The following is a 17,115-nucleotide window of genomic DNA, read 5'->3' on the forward strand; positions in this document are numbered from 1 at the left end:
ATTTTTCAAATCAGCTGTAATGTTTTCTGTTCCCACCAGCTAGATATGAAAGTAAAGTTGTTCCACAACCTGGCTAATAGTTGGAGTCAACAGTCTTTACATATTAGTCATTCTAGTGGTGTATAGTAGATGGTCATTTTAAATTTTTTTTTTTTTTTCAACGTTTATTTATTTCTGGGACAGAGAGAGACAGAGCATGAACGGGGGAGGGGCAGAGAGAGAGGGAGACACAGAATCGGAAACAGGCTCCAGGCTCTGAGCCATCAGCCCAGAGCCTGACTCGGGGCTCAAACTCACGGACCGCGAGATCGTGACCTGGCTGAAGCCGGACGCTTAACCGACTGCGCCACCCAGGCGCCCCTAGATGGTCATTTTAAATTGCATTTCACTTATTGCTAATGGCGTTCAGCATCTTTTCATGTGCCTGTTTGCCATTTACATATCTTTTTGCCAAAAGTGTCTATTGAAATATTTTACCCATTTTTTTCATCATGTTGTTTCCTTTTGTTTATTTGTAAGAGCTTTTTATATATTTCAAATATAAGTACTTTATTAAATATATATTTGGTAAATATCTTCTCAAGTTATTGGCCTTGCCTCTTTTATTTTCCGAATAGTTTCTTTTGTGGAACAGAAGATTTTTATTTTAATCAAGTGAAATTTCTTCTTCTATGACTAGTACTTTTAGTGTTCTAAGAAATCTTTCTCTAACCCAAAGTCGCTAATATTTTCCCTTCTGTTTTCTCCTAGAAGAATTATAGTTTTAGTTGTTACATTTAGGACACTGAACCATATTGAATTAAGTTTCACTGTGTTATCAGGTGAACATGGAGGTTCACTTCTGCATCTTTTGAGATGATGGTCATGCAGTTTTTCTTCTTTAGTCTGTTAACCTAGTGAACTGCATTTATTGATTTATTAAAGTTAAAATCAGGCTTTTGCTCCTGGGATAAGTTACATTGGTAATGACGTGTTTTTTTGAGATACTATTTTCAGTAAGCTGAAGTTTGTTAAGAATACAGTAAAACCTTGGTTTGCGAGCACAGTTCATTCCAGAAACATGCTTGTAATCCAAAGCACTTGTATATCAAAGCAAATTGCCTCATAAGAAATAATGGAAACTCACACGATTCGTTCCACAACCCCAAAATATTAATATAAAAATGATTACAATATTGTAATACAATACAAAATAATAAGGAAAATACAAAATATGAAGGAAAATAAGCAAATTAGCCTGCACTTACCTTTGAAAACCTTTGTGGCTGGTATGTGAGAGACCAGAGAGAGGAGGGTTATTGTGTAGGACAACTTTCACTGTCACTAACAATCAATACTATCTATTGGTTCAATGGAATCTTTTTCTTTTCATGCAGCTTTACAAAGAACCTATCCAATGATACTTGCTTTTGCTTCCTTTTGAGGATTTCATGTTAAGTGTGACATTGCACTGTCGTTAAACAGATTTGTTGTTTGCACTGCCACAGCCTTATTCGGGTGGTGCTTTTCTACAAAATTTTGCGCTATATCTCACATTTTACACATCTCCCTAATTTCATTTGAAGTGAGGGATTCCTCTGCCTTTTCCTCCTCCTTCACTGCAGACAAGATGCAAACATAGACTTCTTATAAAATCTTGCAGTTTCAGCCACTTGCATACCTTGTTTGTACTTCTCGATAATTTCCTTAACTTTCACCATAATCATCTCCTTCATCTTACCGCCTTTCTTTTCAACCTTTTCCTGTGTGGGGGTACACTCACACAGATGTTGACTACAGTACAGTATTTATAAACTTTTGTCATATACTGTATTTAATGTAACTGACAATAAGGCAGCAGGGGAAAGGGTCTCTATATGAAGGCAGCCTGACTTGGAATGAAGCAGAACATTCCTAAGCTTACTCTTGTTTGGAAAAGCAAAAAACCATCCATTGGTGCTTTGAAGTGACAAAAAATACACTAGTGCCAGTTGTGGGCACCTTCCAACATTCTGAAAAATCACCAATTTCTGCCAAACATCTTGGTCTAAGATCGAGCATCTGAGCATGGGAGACGATCACTCACAATTCCACAGTGATATGGAGAGAGAGAGAGAGAGAGAAGAACCATTGGCTCAGTTGTGATCATGTGACATTCAGCATCACATACTACTCGTATTGCAAGACATCGCTTGTTTATCAAGTTAAAAATTATTAGAAATGTTTGCTTGTCTTGCAGAGCACTCGCAGTCCAAGGTTTTACTGTATTTGCATCTAGGGGTGCTGGGTGACTCAGTCAGTTAAGTGTCCAACTCTTCATTTTGACTCAGGTCGTGATATCATGGTTGTGGGATCAAACCTGTGTTGCATATGGAACCTGCTTGAGATTCTCTCTCTCCTACCCCTCTTCTGCCCCTCCTGTATGTGTTACCCCTCTGTCTCTCACAAAGAAAAAGTAAAGAATATTTGTATCTGTGTTTGTGAAAGATACTGATTTGTAGTTATCTTTTCATGCAGTGTCTTTATTTGGTTTTGACGTCTGAGTGATGCTGACTTTAAAGCATGAGTTGGTTTCTCTTATTTCTTTACTGGAAGAATGTGTATTTCTTCCTTAAATATTTGAGAAGATTCATCAGTAAAGCTGTCTTTGTGGATAGGTTCTTAAACTACCAGTTCAGTTTTTAGAAAAAACAGCTACAGAATGGATCATCAGATAATCTTTTTATTTTATTTTAATTTTTTTTTTTTTTTTTTACATTTATTTATTTTTGAGAGACAGAGAGAGAGCACAAGTGGGAGAGGGGCAGAGAGAGGAGACACAGAATCTGAAGCAGGCTCCAGGCTCCTAGCTGTCAGCAAAGAGCCCGACGTGGGGCTCGAACTCACAAACCGTGAGATCATGACCTGAGCCGAAGTCGGACGCTCAACCGACTGAGCCACCCAGGTGCCCCAATAATCTGTCTTTTTAAATGAGCTTTGGTAGTTAGCATCTGTCAAGATCCATGTTTACTAAATGTTAAAATGTAATGACCTGTTATTCATAATGTTCCCATATTATCCTTTAACATCTTTAGGATATGAAGTGATGCCCCCCTTTGCATTCCTCATCTTTGTAATTTTTATGCTCTCTTTGTATCACTTTTTCCCCTCATCTATCTGGCTAATGGTCTATCAATGCCAATGGTCAATCTCTTATAAAAAATGGCTTTTGATTTCATTAATTTTCTATATTGTTTTTTCTTTCCTATTATCTAGATTTATTGTTTATATTTTTCCTTGTTTACTTAGTGTTTTACTTTTTTTTTTACTTTCTCTATTTTGAAGCTTATGAGATATTCATTTTTTTCTAATATAAGCTTTAATGCTATAAAGTTCCCTCTAAGAACTGTTTTAACTATAGCCCACACATTTTGATATGTTGCATTTTTCTTTTTGTTCCAAGTTCAAAATATTATCTTATTTCTCCTGAGATCTTTCCAACCCATGACTTATTTAGAACCATGTTGTTTAATTTCTGCTTATTTATGATATTCCTTCCAGTTTTCCAGATTTCCAGTTTTATTTCATGTGGTTAGAGAACACACTTTGTATGATTTCAGTCCTTGTAAATTTATTGAGCCTTGTTTTCTGATACAAAATGTGGTATATTTTGGTGATTTTTCTTCTTTTTTAGTGTACACTTGTGAAAAGAGTGTTCTGCTGTTGTTATTTTAAAAATAAAAATGTTGTTTAGGTCAAGTTGGTGATAAATCTATAGCATTACATAGTCTCTGTTCACATGTTCTAACAATTATAGCAGTGTACTTAAGAGAGAAGTTGTTGATATTCCTCATACTAATTGTGTATTTGTTTCTCTTTTCAGTTCTTTCAGTTGTGCTTCACATATTTTTTTTTAATGTTTTTTTTATTTTTGAGAGAGAGAGAGACAGAGCGTGAGCAGGGGGGAGGCAGAAAGAGAGGGAGACACAGATTCCGAAGCAGGCTCCAGGCTCTGAGCTGTCAGCACAGGGCCCGATGCGGGGCCTGAACTCACTCATGAACTGTGAGATCATGACCTGAGCTGAAGTTGGACACTTAACCGACTAAGCCACGCAGGCGCCCCTGTGCTTCAAGGTTGAAGCACTGTTCTTAGATGCATGCACATATAGGATTGTTTTCGTATCTTTATATTATGAAATATATCTTTATCATTATGAAATGCCCCTTTTTATTTCCTATGATATTCCTTTCTCAAGTTTTTTTGAATCTGATATTAATGTAGCCATTCCAGATTTTCAGAATTTAGTAAATAATTATAGAGTATATTTCCTATCCTTTTACTTAGTTTTGTTTTTTGTAATTAAAGTTGGTTTCTTGATATAGCATATATTTGGGTTTATATTCTTATCTAAAATGACAACTTGCCTTTTATTAAGGTGTTGGATGAACCTTCTTACTTAATGTAATTGTCTATATAATTAGCCTTAAATCTACCCTTGTGCTTTTTTCTCTGTCCCACCAACTCTTTGTTTTTTGTTTTTTGTTTTTTTTTTTCCTTTATCCTACTGACTTTTGGGTTGAGCTTTTTCCTTTTCTTCTGGGGCTTTTTGTGAATACTATTTTGTAGACTTGCTTTGTATTTGTGGATGAAGGTACTAGTTCTGTCTTTCCCATGGAAACATATGGAATAAATTGCTCTCTCCAATTACTCTTTTTCTCTGACCTTATGACCGCCTCTTCCTGTCTTCGTGATCAGGGAGAAAAGGGTGTATGATGTGTGTTTGATTTTTCTTCTGAAATAAATCATTGGGAACGACCTATCAATGATTTTCTCCCCCTGTTTTTATTTCCTTTCTTAGGAATTAGAAATTAAGAAAATGGCTAAGATTGGTAATAAAGAAGCTTGCAGAGTTTTAGCGAAACAGCTTGTACATCTACGGAAACAGAAAACAAGAACTTTTGCTGTAAGTTCTAAAGTCACTTCTATGTCCACACAAACAAAAGTTATGAATTCCCAGATGAAGATGGCAGGAGCAATGTCTACTACAGCAAAAGTAAGTGGGGACCTTTATATCCATACATTTATAATTTTATCTAAGATATTTAAATGTCAGTATTCAAGTCAGATTTAAAAGTACCTCCTGATGTATATGGGGTACAGAATCTGTGTAATATTTAGTAAAAGAAGTTATAAGACTAGATAATCTAAATAAATACTTCTAGATTTTTTTCATTGAAATATAGTTAACTTACAATATTATATTAGATTCAGGTGTACATAGATTCTTTACCGATTTGTTTTACTATAAAATTTCTTTGTTAGGACATGTTGATTGTCCCAGGGTCACATTTAGCTTCTAAATTTTTTAAATCGACTTAAAGTATTATTTGCTTTTTCCCTTAAATTGTCAGAAGATTTTTGGTCTTGTTATTTCATTAAGCTGTAAGTTTTGATTACTTCTGAGTAGTAATTTCCTCTTGATCCATTTTCATGTATATGTCAGAAGGACATGTGATTTCTGTCAGAAGGATTTACCAGTTAATTTTGTCAGAAAATTATGTTTAACTTACACCCTTTGTATAAAAAAATAAATGTTTTCACTATGGAGTTTAAAGGACTTTGAGCTTTTTGATTTTTTAATAAATAATGAGCCCCTTGATGTGTATGAAGTACTGTGAAGAATAAGAAGACTTTTAAGACAAAGGCGCTGCTCTCACAGATTTTACTGTTCAGTTGAGGATGGGGTGGGAGTAAGGAGCAGGGAGGTTAAACTATTTCTAATGGGGAAACTACCCACTATACATCAGTGTGTGCTAAATTTCAGTGAACTGTTCAGATCTTTGAATTGAGTGATCTGAAAGACTTTTAGAAGACCTAGGTGTGAAAAATATCACTAGTTGTTAAATATAAGGAAGGAGGAGTATTTGAATATGGAGACCAAAAGAAAAGAAAGCCACAGAGGAAGAGCAAGTATGAGGTTCATATTAGAAAAATGGTATGTACAGTGGATTCTTGTTACTTGAAGTAGTTAATGTTCTGTAGTTGGGAACACTGAGTTAGTGAATATCGAATCATTGCTCCTAGGGAAATACAAGGTTAGGTTCCTGTGAGCCTTTGGTGACAACATTTTTGTCAACCAACTTATACGCTAACATTGTTTAATGTGTGTTTCTGTTGAAGGACTCCATATTTAATAAGTATTATTGATTCATTAACATTGAATTCATGCCTAATCAGAGCTAATATGTATTTTTCCACAAACACATTATAGCTTCCTACACTTAGGAGCACTACACAACACTTTAGTACTATGGTTGGGGCCATTTTAAATGGCAAAGTCATCAACAAAAGTTACAAAAATGTGGCACTAAATAGACCACAATAAGGACACTTGTGTACAGTATGAGAGTTGAGACAAGAAAGCAGAGGTCACCTTGTTTGACCTCAGCTGGAAACAACCATGTTGGATAACTCAATTTTTTTGCCGTTCCCTGTGTGTCCACAAAGAACAGAAAAGCACTGTATTGGTCTGCAGTTACGAATAAATTTAGTGAGTAGGCATATCCACACATATGGAATCCAGAAATAATGAGGAGCAACTATAATTGTTTTTTAGATTACAGAGCACACGAAAATTTGCCTTTCTCAAGTGCAGTAAGTATAGTGACACATTATGTTCTTAAAAAAAATGGAGGAAATTTCAATGTAAGTTTGTTCTGTTAATTTACTCTTGATGGATCTTTGTCATTTTACAGTAAAAAATACACAGTTAAGAGCAAAAACTTTCGTTTTCCTTTTTTGTTTTCACAAGTGGACAGGACTAAACATCTAATTTGGGAAAAGATCTTATGTGATGATCACACAGTTGAGCTGGGTAACCTTTCAGTAATAAGGGAAAAGCCATCTACTTTGCAGTTTTTTCTTTTACAGGTAGTAGGTTAGGAGAAGGTACTGAATATGGTCCTGCCATGCAGAGATGGCTGAACTGGAATTTTCACTTAATTATCTTAGAAATGTCTTAATTCTGCAAATACTTGTTTAGACCCTAGAGTAGGAACTATAACAAATGATGGGGATGAAGCAAAACCAGGCAGGGGCTTAAAATGGACAGTCTGTTCCAAAAACAGCTCACTCGAAGAGGTGGTTCAGTGTAGTGATTAGGAGCATACATTTTGAACCGGATTACTTGAGTTCAAATCTCACGTCTATTCAGTAGCTTTAGGACTTGTGGCAAGTGAATTTGCCTTTCTGTGCCTTCATTCTCCATTTATAGTGTAGGGAAAATGGTGGTGCCTAGTACATAAACATTTGTCAGGTCTAAATGTCTTTTAACTTTAAATGTTATATATAAATAATTATGCTTTAGGTACAGGGCCTGGCACATAGTTAAGGCTATATAGGCATTTACTGCTTTATCATCATCATCATCATTGTTGTTAGTATTATTAAGTTGCAAGTAATATAATTTACATCAATAAATAGAGAATTTCATTTATAACAAGTGAGATCAGTGTGGCTAGAGGGCAGCGGTACAAAATAAGACTAGCTTGTTCAGCAGAGTTCGGTGGTGTTTGGTCTCAGAGAATTCTGGAATTTGGCTTTTACTACTAAGAGCAATGGAAAGCCACTTGAGAGGTATGCGCTGGAGGGGGATGGGGGAAATCTAGTGTTACTAGTTACTTTGGCTGCAGCATTACATACAGATTGAGAAAAGACTGCTTGGTATCTTTGAAACTGATGTGTTTTATATTGTATAGTATCTTTCAATACTGAACTAACTGTAATACATATGTAAATTTTGTATATAATATGTATAAAATATTTGCCCATACTAGATAGCATTAATCTCTTTTAATGAAATAACTTGTGAATATAAAATGTAAGAATTCTTTTCACACTTTTTTGCAAAACTCGTTCTGTTCATTTCTCCATACCGTGATTTAAAATATGTTAACGGTTTAAGTATTCATGCTGTGTATCCTTTTTCATTTAGACATCAAAAGCTAAGCGACAAATTTTGTAAAATTTAAGTTACAATTATTTTCAATTTAGACATTAACTGCTTGGCACATAATAGGCAAATGTAGTTTTCCCATTTGAATAGCATTGGATTTTTTGTTGTTGCTGACAATGTTTTTTAATTACTTTATTTATTTATTTATTTATTTATTTATTTATTTATTTATTTATTTATTTTGCTTACTGTTCATGTGAGTTTTTCACCTGGTCTTTATTATACAACAGTTAAGCAGATGGTATCCAAATATTTCATTTTTTTCTAGAATACTTGATACTCTTATATTTGATGATGATAGAATGTATATTTTTAGAAACCCTGTATCTAATTTGATGTGTTCCCTTTGAACTTATTTCATAGTAAAATTTTTCCAATTATGTAGCCAACACGAATCTTTTCATATATTTAAAGACAATGCAAGCAGTTAACAAGAAGATGGATCCACAAAAAACATTACAAACAATGCAGAACTTCCAGAAGGAGAACATGAAAATGGAAATGACTGAAGAAATGAGTAAGTTTAATAACTTATAATCAACTTTGCAGTTTTTTCATCTTTGAGTTAGCCAAGTTTATTTACTAGCAACCTTATATTCTAATCCATAAAAGGACAAATGTTGAAAAAAATGATATAGCACCCTTTGAATAGATGTCTGTATTGTAACTCTAATTTTATTTAATTAAAAAAATGTTTAAATGTTTGTTTTTAAGAGAGAGAGAGCAGGGGAGGAGCAAAAGAGTAAAACACAGAATCTGAAGCAGGCTCCAGGCTCTGAGCTGTCAGCACAAAGCTTGATGGGGGCTTGGGGGGCTCAAACTTAGCTCAAACTCACAAACCGTGAGATCATGACCTGAGCTGAAGTTGGACGCTTAACCGACTAAGCCACCCACGCACTCCTAATACATTTTTAAATTGGCAATGTATAAGGCTCAAAATTCTATCCAACTTTAGTGGAAGGAAAAATATAAAATATGATATGCCATATTTCTATGCCATATTGGCCACAGCAGTTTTACTTTATTGATTAGTGCAGCAAAACCAACTTGTGAATAAAATAACTCTTCCTGATGAATTTGATAGTTTCAGAGTTGTGTTGATTCTTTCATACTGTAGAGGATGTGTGTTTTTATTGGAGGTAGAGATAATGGAGCTCTTCTGTTATTTTTTTCTTTTCCTTCCCAGAGTTACTTAATACTTAGTTTTCTTCTTTTTTACTATAAGCTAATTGCATGTTGTAGTAGAAATATAGGGAATACAAAGGAATGAAATTTATGAAAAATCTATTATCACATCTCACAGATATAGTTACTGTTAATATGGTATGTTTCTTTCCTATATTTTTCCATATCTTATAGTAGTTAATCCTATTACATGTGTAATTTTGAACCTTATTCTGCTTTTAAAAAACATACTAGTATGACATACGCATGTACTTATGACCTTAAGTCTTCTCTGAAGTCTTTTTCTTAAATGGTGTTAATACTGCATAACATTGGAGCTCCTGGGTGGCTCAGTCAGTTGAGTGTCCAACTTCGGCCCAGGTCACGATCTCACAGTTTGTGAGTTCGAGCCCCGCGTCAGGCTCTGTGCTGACAGCTCAGAGCCTGGAGCCTGCTTCAGATTCTGTGTCTCCCTCTCTCTCTGCCCCTAACCCACTCGCATTCTGTCTCTGTATCTCTCAAAAATAAACACTAAAAAAAAATACTGCATAACATCAATATTAAATAATATCCATCTTAATTTATTGAACCATTCTTACATTGGTCAATAAGACTTTTAAAATTTGTATTTGATAATCCTTTGATAAATGTTTCTATATTATTTTTGTCTACTTTCCTGAATCTCAGAGTATTAACGTTTATAAGGCTTTTGGTTTATACTACCAAATTCTTCCCAGAAAGACAATACCAATCTTTATTTTGCCAGTTACAGCATCTGGTCAACATTGAAGAATTACCTGAAATGATATGTCAAACTGATATCATTATTTTGCAAAGATATTTCCTAATTGTTTTACAATTATGTACAGCTATGCCAGATTAGTTCTGCATAGTTACTAGCATTTTAATTTAATGGCATGTAGTGTATAAAATAGTATCAGATTAAATTACCAGATTAAATTACTAAACTCACAACTGTTCAAGTATTCAATCTCAGAATATCTATTTTCCTTTTAGGAGATAATGAAATTGTATGTGTATCTTTGATAGTTCAAAAATTTTTTTAGCTTTCACTTTGAATCTTTAAAAATATGACTTTTTTGAATCATTAGTGAATTTTTAATGATGTGAGAATTGTCATTTATATAATGATTGCAGTATCATGTTTATGTGGCTTCCAGTGATGGCACAGGTGTGAGATCTTAGAGGAATTAACTTTTCCATTAAGCTATAATGAAGAGAATCAATAAGCTCATACTTACAACTCTTATCTATCATAGTTTTCATTTATGTTTTGGTACTTGGCAAATGAGTCTGAAAGAATAGTAATTGTTGGTGATTACTCATTTCTTCTATAACCTACTAAATTACATTAACAGTGTTTCATTTAAAGGTAAAGTCAAGGATTCAAGGTTTAAATTGATAGATCTTTTTCCAATTGATATTTATGTTGTGCACTGCTGCTCCAGATCTTGTTCACATTCAAGTTTTGGAAACAGGTTCTTTGAGAAGAATTTTTATATATATATATATATATATATATATATATATATATATATATATTTTTATTTTATAAAAAGTCTATTTTATATATATATATATACACACACACACATACATACACACATGTATATATTACATAACCATATTATATATATATATATGTATGTATACATATATTTATAAATGGTTAATTACAGTTTTTCTGAAAGCATTCTTTTTAATCCCGGATTATACCTTTCTGTTCCTTCTCATCTATTCCCTTCTTTCATTTTTTTTTGCACTACTTCTTGAGGCACTTACAGACTTTGACCTGGATTCCCCACCTCCATCATTACTTCACTAGCATTGGATTATTACAGCCGCTAAATTATTTTTCCAGAAATTTATCTCTGAGCATGCCAGTGAGATTCCTTTAGTTGCTTCTTGCTGACTTCAAAATAAAATTCTCAGATGTAAATCAAAAACAATTTTCAAGTCATGCCCCTTTATTTTGCCAGTGAGCAGAGGTAAAAGGACGGTCTCCACAAGTTGAATAGGTACTAAATGGAAGAATTGAGACTCTAATTGAAGTCTTGACATTTGCTTTATTTCTTCAGAGATGATATTTCATTTTTTGTCCTTAAATTTAATATAACCTTTTCCAAATTTACTTTTTGAGCTAACACAAAAAATCAAATTGTCAAATCATGCTCATACCAACCAGAGAGCTTTATTAATATTGTCAAGGATACAAGCAATTAAGATGCACATGTGAAACAGGGAGAGGGCTGGGACATCTCAAATTATTCCCCAGATCTTTTTTTCCCATATCAGACATAAGCTCTTTGACCCAGAATAATAGATGATGTGGCTAATGAGGTTTGCATATCATCTCATGTTGAAGGAAACATTTAGGTTATGAAACATCTTAAATTTATCCCTCAGATGGTTATCTGTCTTAGCTGATATTTCCTAGGAAGTCATCGCACATAAACTCCTACATTGTAGGTTTGTTTACTATAGCAGTCCTAAACCAAGGACATTCTGCTAACAACATTCCATAGACAAGGACACTCTTACTGGCAAATATTAGTCTGTTTACCAGGAGTACAATTAGCGTACTTACAAGGAGATAGACTTTGTTACCTGTCTTTTTTCCTTTGGAGGCATCCCCCAGTGATCAGGAGGATGATTATGGTCCATCTGCTTTAATTCTTTCCCTCCTAAGCATTTTCCACTCATGCACACAACAGAAGGACTTAATCTTCCTTGAATATATCCCTATTGTCTTCCACCAAGTCTTTGCTCATCCTATTCCACCTGTTTGATCAAATGCTTTGCAGCCTTCAAGGACCACCTCACATGTTACTTCCTCCCAGTTGGATGTAATCTCTTCCCTTTTTATAATCATTTTATCTTAGTTACCACAATCTGATTTTTTTCTTTTCTAAGTGTAAACTACTTAAGGTCTTCATTTTTCTCCGTCTGTCCATTAATTGTATTTGTACTACATGCTAGGCCCTTTGATTCAGGGATAATAAACAAGGCATAATCCTAACATGATACCTTCTGTACAGAAGGCTTTCCATAAATAGTTTGGGAAGAGAAGGGAGGAAGAGAGGGATATAGCAGTAATAATCTTTGCAAGGTTAAATTGGACATCATTCTTTACACAAGTTTAATAAAATATCGAACCTTAGATTTTGTTAGAATATTCTACCTACACGTTGAATATAGGTATAAACAGAGCAAATTGTCTCCCAAATATTTATAAGATACTTGATTCCTAAATATTCTTCCATGGTCAGATTTAACAGCTACTAGCTCAATGAATACAATTTGTGGAATCATATTTTAAAACTTTAGGGGTGCCTGGGTGGCTAATTCGGTTGATCATCTGACTCTTGGTTTCGGCTCAGGTCATGATTTCATGGTTTGTGACATCAAGCCCCATTTCGGGCTCTTTGCTGACAGCATGGAGCCTGCTTGGAATTACTCTCCCCCTCTCTTTCTGCCCCTCCATAACTTTCTCTCACTCAAACTTAAAAAAAAAAAACAAAAACACTTTAAGCCTTTAGCTGTGAATTTCATATAGTTGTTTATTAAATACACATTTAAAAAAATCAGGGTAGCCTTGTTTTATTATAGGAAAATTTGTGTTGCAACGAAAATTACTCCAGATTTAGTAACTCAAAAATGTATAAGTGAACTTCACGAACATTTAAAAAGGACTTCTGTAGTTTGTTGGTTAAGTTTGCTCTTGTGTAATATACAAATATGTGCACATAGTTGGACCACCTTCTAAAACTGTAAATCTAACTTGAAATCAGTTTGAAAGTAATTGCTTTGTTTCTCCCCTTCCCCCCAAGTCAATGACACACTTGATGACATCTTTGATGGCTCTGATGATGAAGAAGAAAGCCAAGATATTGTGAATCAAGTTCTTGATGAAATCGGAATTGAAATCTCTGGAAAGGTATGAATGTCTTCTTCTCTCAGTTAGAAATCGTTTCTACCACTTTTGTCACTGTAAGTTACCCTTTCCTGTTAGATGTGTGATTTTATATTTGTTTGAATGTAAAGTAAACATCTTTGAAGCACATCCTTTGTGTCCTTGCCCCACATTTGGTAATTCACATTTTTTCCCCTTTACCTTTAATATAGATGGCCAAAGCTCCATCAGCTGCTCGAAGCTTACCATCTGCCTCTACTTCAAAGGCTACGATCTCCGATGAAGAGATTGAACGGCAACTCAAAGCTTTAGGAGTAGATTAGTCAGAAAAACCATGATATTTTGCTTACTTACAATGATTTAGTATAAATCAGGCACAGTGCAGATTCCTTTTACAAAACACATTTATTTGCAAAAATGAAGACCACGAGCAAACAGTTGTTTCCTAACCTATGGCTATTTTGAATCTTTTACCAAAGAATGACAAGGATGCAAAAATGGGAACAGTTGGATTTTAATGAGAACTATTTAGGAGCGAGGATGTATAAAAAGTTGACTTCTTTTTTGCATGGCCTAGAGAAATTATATTCATTACGTAGTGTTTACGTTCTATGTGTTTTTACACGGAATACAAAAAATCTTGTTAAATGCCACTAGGCACCAACTAAAGAGACTTGTAAAAAATATTAAAAATATATCATTAATTCTGTATCTGTTGCTTGTCCTTTGTGAGTGATATGTGTTATGACCATAGGCGGTTCAGCTGCCAAATTATTTTTAAATGAGCCAAAAGAAGAGTGCTATATAAACATTTGTCTTAAAAACTGTCATGGGTTTTTTCCTTTTTCCTTTTTTTTTCCTTTGGGAGAACATCCTAGTTGGTAAGTTTATTACCTTTCAAAATGTGCTTGGCACCTGCCTTAAACAGAACAAATATATTGTGCACATCTTTAAATTATTTTAACTGACAGAAAAAAATTACATTTTAAATTAATATTGAGGCCTCTTAGAAAAATTATCCTGGTTCTCTTTTGTAAAAGCTTATAAAAATGAAAATAATTAGCAAAAACAGACACTGAATTAATAACATTTTATAGTAATAAAACTACATTTTGGTCTTTCTTCCAAGAACTGAGAAAATTTTCCCCATGTGAGATACTATTTAATATGTTTAATTTTGATCTTTATTGTGTATATTGAACACTCTAAATGGAAGCCATCTTTAGTTTAAGACTACTATGACAATACTTAACCTAAATTTTAAAATAAAAATTAGCATTTTTTCCTTGGTAAATAAACTACAACTTTGTCAGAAATTATTTCTTAAATGTGTATTAATGTATTAGCAGTATTTTTTAAGGTGAAGTTGCTATGGTATTTAATGTATGTATAGAAAGTGAGGAAAAAGTAAAGTGGCAGATTAGAGAATTTAGGATTAGGTTAGCTTGAAAAAGTTCTGTTGTAATATATGGGTTCTAGCACATCCCACCATAGACATTGGAGGAGAGATCAGTTAGGTGTGACCAGGTCAACATCTGATGATGGACATTTTGGTCTAATGTTGACAAGGTAAATCCATTTTAGGGCTAGTATCCATATGGCATATGGGTTGGTGGGACGAATGAAAAGTTAAACTATTTAATTTATAATTCATGAAGCATTGTATGATGTTCATAGATAAGGTTGCATTGTTTACAGTATTAGTTTCCCTGAACATTGATGGGTCAAAACATTTTACTGGATTATGGAATGTTAACCCAGAATTTGTTTTGATTCTTGGATGTACATAATAATGCCAACTAACTTTATTTACTTTCTTGTTTACATGCGGGGGGCTTTTGTTTTTAAAAATTATTTTGTTAAAAAGATTCCAATAAAGATTTATTGCTATTATGCTTTTTTCCCCTTTTATTCTGTTTTTGGCTTCTGCTAAAGTTAACATTTTTATGCATATCTGGTAATTTTTCAAAAGAATGATTTTTATTATTTTTCTGGAAGGAAAATAGGTAACTCTGCTTCTTAAATTTTAAGAAATGTCTTTCCTAAGAATTAGCAGTTGGTACAGGATTGATGTTTGTGAATGGAATAAGTCTAAGAATTGGTTTCACGTGTAATTCATCTGATGATTCCTTTTCTAGAACCTGTAGGGGATAAACATTTTTAAATACTATTTTTAAGCAGATAAGTCTTAGTGATTTCCTTTATTTTCAGGCAAACCTGGATACTACGGAAGGCTTTGGGACTCAAAGTAGAGAGAAGAGACATTCTGATTTGGTTATATTTATAAAATGCTCTTGTAGCAATTTTCACAATCGTTGTAAAATTATGTTACACTATCCTTGACTAAAAATGAAACTTATTCTCCACACTTAAGATTCGGAAACAAGGATTCTTATACACTGAGTTTAATGAAAATAGAGTTGATCTTTCAACAATGTGGGTATTGGGGCAGTGACCTCATGCAGTCACAAGTCTGCATATAACTTTTGACCTCCCCAAAACTTTACTAATAGCCAGTAGCCTTACCAATAACATATCAATTAACACACATTTTGTATGTTAACTGTATTATATATTGTATCCTATAGAGTAAGTTTAGGGACAATAAAATGTTAAGAAAATCATAAGAGAAAATACATTTATGGTACTGTACTGTATTTATTGAAAAAAATCCACATATAAACATGTGGACCCTGCACAGGGTAAACCCATGTTGTTCGATGGTCAACTGTATTTTTTGTTTCCCTAATTTCTCTTTTTTCGGTGAAAGGATTACTTTAACAACTGTATTCAGACAAGAGGTTGCCAATAGAGAATGGAAAAGTATAGCAATACCTGTTTTACCAAGAAGGATGCAGTCCAATGTCACATTCTGTTGGGATGTAAAAGTCACGGGTGGAAGAGATCTCAGAATACCAGAGAAGTAGAATGTGGTTAGAACATAAAATCATTTGTCAGGTGACTGCATTGCATAGATTATATTCCATGCTCGGAGAGGAGTACCTGGCTAAGGCAGGGGCCAGTGGAAAGGGGTTCAAGATTGTGTCTCTGTAGACACAGGGAATCTGGCAGCCTTGGGCTTTATTCAACCTGCACAGTGATGTATATTTTATTATTTGCATCTGATTGCCTTTAGGAGAAAAGTGCATTCTCCCCTCAGCCACAAGTACATTCCTTACTACCCAGTGGCCACACTTCTAGCCTGATCCCTGTGGACCTAATTTAAATATGTGCACTCCTATTTTATTTTGTGCACTCCTATTTTAGATACTCTTATGTTAAAACTAGGTGTGTGTCCAGATCTGAAGAGAGACTGATAATAACTTTCTCCTTTGATTACCAGTATTCTGCAGGAATAGGTTTTTTGCAGCTGTAGAAAAACAGATCAGCTTTCCAATTTCCTCTCTGTAGAAATTGAGTCTCCCATAAAGGGACTTGACACCATTCTTCTAAACTTAGTTCCTTTGAGTCAACTGGATTGAATTTACCTTAGAGGAAGCCTGATGAATGTGACGGCTGATACAAGGGACTCTAATTGTTGGGACAACACACAACACACACTCCCCTTCCCCCACCCCCATCTCCCCCAGAAGTTGAGAGCGGGTGCACGAAGACACATTGCTCCCATCCCCAAAACACTGAAAATATTTTTTACTAGATCAATTTTTCCACCATTAGAGATGGAAGGGTCAATGGATGAATGTCAACCATCTGTGCAAGATAAAATTGAATGTACCAATTGGTATAAGTGACAGATCTTTCCATTTTAATGGACCATTCTGAATTCCTAAAGATTTACCACTGAAGAGTTCACAAGAACTTTAGATGGAAAGACTATTGCTAAAGTCAGGTTTTGCCATTTATTCCTGAAAGTATGAACACATAGATAACTGCATAGCAAATTACATTTGTCATTTATTTAATTGCAGTTTAGGATTCTAAATAGCATTAACCATTTTCTATTTTTATAAAAAGATCAATCTATATTAAAATATCTCTTTATATATATATATATATTCTTTTTAACGTTTGTTTTTGAGACAG

General features: G+C 34.0%; 1 protein-coding gene across 1 annotated transcript in view; it reads left to right on the forward strand.

Annotated features, from left to right (window-relative positions):
• CHMP2B (charged multivesicular body protein 2B) overlaps positions 1–13,782 on the forward strand; it is a 29,642-nt gene extending 15,860 nt beyond the window's left edge. Inside the window, exons 3-6 of the mRNA XM_045501685.1 lie at positions 4,818–5,012; positions 8,388–8,490; positions 12,989–13,095; positions 13,284–13,782. Of these exons, the coding sequence (XP_045357641.1) occupies positions 4,818–5,012; positions 8,388–8,490; positions 12,989–13,095; positions 13,284–13,394 (516 nt within the window). The 3' untranslated portion in view covers positions 13,395–13,782. The remainder of the gene's footprint in view (positions 1–4,817; positions 5,013–8,387; positions 8,491–12,988; positions 13,096–13,283) is intronic.
• Positions 13,783–17,115: the final 3,333 nt, after the last annotated feature.

The sequence above is a fragment of the Leopardus geoffroyi genome, chromosome C2 (assembly GCF_018350155.1).
Source record: "Leopardus geoffroyi isolate Oge1 chromosome C2, O.geoffroyi_Oge1_pat1.0, whole genome shotgun sequence".
NCBI lineage: Eukaryota > Metazoa > Chordata > Mammalia > Carnivora > Felidae > Leopardus > Leopardus geoffroyi.